General features: G+C 40.4%; 1 protein-coding gene across 1 annotated transcript; it reads left to right on the top strand.

The window, feature by feature from the left end:
- The first annotated feature begins 843 nt into the window (after positions 1-843).
- LOC141601131 (protein FAR1-RELATED SEQUENCE 5-like) lies at positions 844-1790 on the top strand. The gene is made up of 2 exons (XM_074421398.1): positions 844-1232; positions 1319-1790. Exons 1-2 carry the CDS (start codon positions 844-846, stop codon positions 1788-1790), a joined length of 861 nt encoding a protein of 286 aa, XP_074277499.1.
- The last annotated feature ends 3909 nt before the right edge of the window (positions 1791-5699 follow it).

Genomic DNA, 5699 nt, shown 5'->3' with positions numbered 1-5699 from the left:
CCAACGTTTACCATGGTCCAAACGTGGGAAACCAACGTTGGCCATGGTCCAAACGTTGGAATCCTTCATTTGCCATGATCCAAACGTTGGAATTCTACGTTTGCCATTGTCCAAACATGGGAAACCATTGTTTGGCCATGGTTGAACATTGGAAACCAATAATGTTTGGCCATGGTTGAACGTTGAGTTTCTTTGTTTGGCCATGGTTGAACGTTGGTTTTCCTTGTTTGGCCATGGTTGAACGTTGGAAACCAATGTTTGGCCATGGTCGATTGTTGAGCCTCGTGGTTTAGCCATGGATTACTCGTTTTATCTTGTTTTACTTTCGTTTTACGTAATTTATTTAGGTGTATCGTTTTTATTGTCTTACTATAGTCCGTTTTGCTTAGAACAGGTTTCGTGGGAGACTTTTGGCAAGAATTCAATTGATTACAACCCGTTGTTCGAGACTACTTTAGATTTCGAAACGCGTGACGATGCTTTCAATTCCGCTAATAAAGTTGCATTCGAGAATGGATTTGCTTTGGTTAAAGCAAATAACGGAGCTAAAACAGAAAAAAGAACAGGTTGTTGGCAAGTTATTTTCGATGTAAAAGACATGGGTTACCAACCCGATCGGATGATCTTGAAAAGCCAAGGAGGTCGCAGAAGTGTTCATGCAAGTTCCGTATTCATGTCGTTCAAAATTTCGTGTCTAAAAATGATCAAGTGACGATAGTGTGGAACATTGTAACCTCCAAGGGTGGTGGACTACACAACCACAACGTAGCCGTTTATAAGAACGGGGATCGACACTTTGCGGGATTGGACGCGGAAGAGAAGGCATATGTTAGGCAACAAACTATGGTCGGGGTTCTACCAAAGGATATTAAAAATGTTCTTCATTTGAAAACCCCAGAAAAACCTCAAACGTCAAGCACCCAGCTATATAATGAAACAAGGAAAATTAGGCAAAAAGTTAGGGGTGAAAGAAACATCGCTCAGCAAATGTTCGCTCTAGCGGTTGAAGCGAAATACGCCCATTTGCACGAGATTAATTCCGAGAAAAAAGAGATTAGTCATATTTTTATGGCACATCCTGATTCCGTGAAGTTGTTCCGGGCTTATTCTTACGCGGTTATCCTGGATTCGACGTATAAAACCAACATGTACAAGAATTCACTCATTGAGATGGTTGGTGTCATACCCACCGGATCGTCCTTCTTAATTGCATGTTCGATGATTCCTACCGAGTCTGAGTAGTGTTACAGTTGGTTATTGAAGAAGTTAGCTGACATTTTAGATGTCACGGTAGCGTCCTCTTCTGTTTTTGTCACAGACCGGGAATTGGTTTGATCAACACTCTTAAGGCAGTATTTCTCGGAGTTGATCATTTGTTGTGTCGATGGCACTTGAACAAAGCCATCAATGTTAAAGCTTTGGAATTCTACCATACTGAGAGTATGAAGGCTTTTATCATCACAAATCCAGAAGACGGTTGGAATAACGTGATCAATGCACTTACAAAGCAAGAGTTTCAGCAAGCTTGGGTGTTGTTTAGTCGTAAGTGGGCACGTATGTCCGCTTATATCAGGAGAGCTTGGGGTGAGCATGCAGGTAAGTTTGTTTTATGCTATACAAACGAGGTCTTCCATCTTGGTAACACAGCAACTTCCCGTGTTAAGTCAGCACATTCTCTATTCAAGGCTTGGTTGAAATCTAGTCATCTCACACTTGATACCATGTGGTCCCATGTCCACGGCATGCTAGAAGGTCAACACTCCAATATTAAGAAAGAACTCGAAGATTAAATGAGTAAACCAAGGATAACATCCCGTACTTTCTCCTTATTGTAAGGGAACATGTCTACTATTGTCATAGAGTTAATGGATAAAAAACTTTTGAGAGGCCTTGGATTGGGTATCGGGTTGGAGGATGGATGCGGACACGTGCTACGAACGAATCATGGATTTCCTTGTGCATGCAATTTGGTATCTTTGCACAAAAGAGGTAGGAGGGTCCATCTCGAGGATATTCATGTCTTTTGGAACACATTGGTGTATGATATTCCTCAACAAATGCCGAAAAATGATGGTGATTTGTTTGAGGAATTAGTTGACGGTGTGAGAAACGGTAACCCGGTTTTTCAAAGGGCAGCCATAGACTTGTTGCGTGACTTCTCCCACCCGGAGGACCAAGAGATTTTGCCACCCCCTATTAATGAGCAACATAAACGCCGTGCGAGAGGTTCTACAACTAGAAACAAGTCGGGTTTCGAGCATGTAGAAAGGAAGTTCGGGACTGTGGACGCGGACCCACGGGGGCGAAAAGCGAAGCAAGCTTTTCCTTCTTGGTTTGTTTGCATTTGTGGAGTCACCACCAATTTATTGTGGAAAATTGGAAACCGTTCGAATACCTTGTGTCATGTCAAAACACAAAGTAGTGACATGAACACTAAGCACTCGTTACCCTTAGCATTCTAGGTCTAGAATGACTCTCGTGGATGCCAATGAACACGGATGTTCACAGAGATCTGGAGTAAGGGGTGAGGGTACGTATTAGGAAGCTCTTTTGATCGAACACCTAATCCCGCCCGCCTCTACTAATGATCAGGGAAATTGTCTATACTCGATATATTGTCGATTATATGCATGCAATGCAACATCCAATAAATTAATCCTAGCATGTGAGAATTAACTAAGTCGGTTAACACGTAATTTACATACAATTAATGTCGAGGTAGAGATTTAGGTTAATTACATGTGAAAACATACAAGCAATACAATAAAAGAAATACAATAAAAATACAATAAAGGAAAATTACAATAATTACATCGGATTTAACAATTTATGTTGACAATACATTTAAAACGGATAATTTTAGAAAAGAAAGAATAAATGAATAAACAAACAGATTATGGATGATAATACGAGTAATAGTTAATTAAATACATAATTAATAACAAAGTCAAAGCAGAAACGGGAGTTCAGGGACAGAAATCAACCGGGAACAGGCGCAGCAGAGCTGCGTCCCTTGGAAGAGGTGCAGCAGTCGCTGCGTCTGTTCCTGGGTTGAGTTCTGGCTGTGAAGCTGGAACCGCATCTCGTTAATATTCATTGGTGAATTTAATGGTCGATTAATGATATTTGACTCGGATGAAAGTGATTAACATATTATTTACATGTGAATGAGGTCATAAAAACGATAAAACATGAATGAAACTAAATAGAATGAATTATTTACAAGATTAAAAGAGATTAATTATGAGAATTAAACAAACTAAACAAATTAATTAGGTTGAACAAGTTATTAATGATGAATTAATGATGGCGACGGTAAATAACAGATACAAGTATATCAAAGATGAATTCCAAAGATTCAATATGGGTAAATCGAATCTCTAAAACCCGATTTGGTTTTAATGACGAAAACCCGCAAACATGAATTATAAGGGATTTAAGTCGGGATTTTAATAGATGAATTAATTAATAACGAATTATTTACATATTACAGGTTAAAATTATCATACTTAAATTGTTATGTTAATGAAACAATGAACAATTAATAACAAAGCGAAAAAACAAAAGGACGAACAAAAGACGAAGGAAGAAAAAAGGAAGCAGGAACTGCGGCAGCCTCACAAAGAAGCGTAGCAGGTGTTGCGTCCCTTCGAAGAGGCGCAGCAGTTGCTGCGTCCTTTCTAGACGGTTGTCTTCTGATAAACCGTAAAAAGGGTTTTAAAATAAGGTTTTACAAATCGGTTTTAAGAATACTTTCGACATAAATCTTACAATATTAATTACAATAATAAAGAACAATAAACAAAAGAATGATTTACACCCTCAGACTTACATGTTTGACGAAACGAGATGAACTAAGTTAACGTTTAGTGATGCTCGACTCGAATGTACGACGAAAGTGCCCTCTAGGAGGAAAACGAATAAGATTGATTAATGTTGATTGATGTGGAGTTGGTCAAATTGGTCGGTCATGCAAAACGAGGCTGGTACTTAGAAAGATCCGAGCTTACGTGGTCGAAAGTTCAAGCACGTAGACGCCGAAAAGTAACAACGTGGTCTAGAATGCAAAGTGAGAAGAGAAGGGAGGACACTCGCGTGAGAAATATGTGAGACCGAAGGTCTCTATTTATACTAATCACACGGAGGAACTAGGGTTTTCGGAGAAACTTTGGAAGTGAATCTCGAAAAGATATGAAAAATACGCAGAAAATGACTGAGGAAGAGGCGCAGCAGGCACTGCGTCTCTTGGAAGAGGCGCATCACTTGCCGCGTCCTTTCCTCATTGGTTTCCTCCTGTGGAAGAAAGATTTCCGCATTTCTATTATGGAATAGCGGATTAATCTTGTTTCCTTAATATTTTGTGTGAATATTACGGGAGATATTTTGCTAAAGATCAAAAGACTGGAAAATATGGAATAGAAATATCCGGAACATTCCAGAACATTCTGACTCGGTTATTAGAAAATGAAAACGGTTTTTGACCCGGACTCCAAATGTACTCTAATTACTGCCAAAACGACCATATCGGCACGTAGATGACAATTAAGAGGTAAACACAAGTGTTTGAGCGATCACTTGACGATAAACTTACGAACTGTCACAAATCGTTTCGTATACCAAACATGCGGCCCAATCATCACCAGGTGGTTTGCGGGAGGTGCAGAAATGAGGTATCTACAGAGCCCTCACTTTGACTGAGGCTTGGACAAGGCGAAAGTCAAAGTATAGCCATCAGGTCAATCAAAGATTACAACCTGACGACTATGGTGACGCGTGGCAGCTCAAGGGGTCTGAGCCAAGGACCTGTCGTCGGGAACATTTTAGAATCTGTCGACTATCGGGGAGGGTCGTTTAAAGTCCATTAGACTATGTAAGGAGGCTCGCCAGCCATAATAAGAGACCATACCTGAAATTCCTTGAAACTCTAGGGGAAACAAAACGCGATATTGGGAGGAGGCAGCAGGACGTAGTCAGGAACTGCTGGGAGAAATCTGCTTGGGTCGGCTTCAAACAAACTTCGGGGAACATAATAAAGGTGTGTCATTGGGGGAACGTAATCGGGAACTGATCTCCATGTCTCGAGAGGGAATGTCTGTCTGTGTACTCTCGCTGGGGGAACATAATAAAGGTGTGTCGAAACACCTGTCAGAGAATATTCGCTCGTTGTGACAAGCAAGGTCTTGGTAAAAATATGGCGACAGTTTGCAGATGGCTTGAAAATACGGGTCCGGGCGAAGAATAAATGTCAAACGGACCAAATATGCGATATGACATCGAGGAAGAGGCGCACCAAACATGGGCCCACAAAATAACGAACTTATAACGAATCTTCGAAAATTCATATGGAGGAAAACTGAGGAAGAGACGCGGCAAGAGCTGCGTCCCTTGGAAGAGACGCAGCACCTGCTGCGTCTTTTCCTGGATGTGGCTTTCCTGGGTAAAAACCTGATGAAACAGAGGTTTTGTTGCATAATTTCGGAATACAAATTCTCTACTTACTCTCTCAAATTCCAACCATTTTTCGTCAAAATTTGATCAAAAACTTGCATTTGCCATGACTAATCGAGGTATGTGTATTATTTTTGCATTAATCTTCTATAATTGATCAAATTGGACCGACAAAATCAGGGTTTTCAACCCTAATTATGTCGAAAATTTGGGCCTTTTCCCCCAAATAATTTTGCCTTGCACAATTGACC

Source organism: Silene latifolia, chromosome 9 (genome assembly GCF_048544455.1).
Source record: "Silene latifolia isolate original U9 population chromosome 9, ASM4854445v1, whole genome shotgun sequence".
Lineage (NCBI taxonomy): Eukaryota > Viridiplantae > Streptophyta > Magnoliopsida > Caryophyllales > Caryophyllaceae > Silene > Silene latifolia.
The sequence above is the reverse complement of the archived record's forward strand: the minus strand, read 5'-3'. Positions and strand labels throughout refer to the sequence as shown.

Bases quoted from the DNA above. Each gene is read 5' to 3' on its own strand.
- LOC141601131 (XM_074421398.1), top strand. From the start codon at position 844: ATGGTCGGGGTTCTACCAAAGGATATTAAAAATGTTCTTCATTTGAAA. The intron at 1,233-1,318 runs GTCTGAGTAGTG...TTTTTGTCACAG, and splicing joins TGTTCGATGATTCCTACCGA to ACCGGGAATTGGTTTGATCA.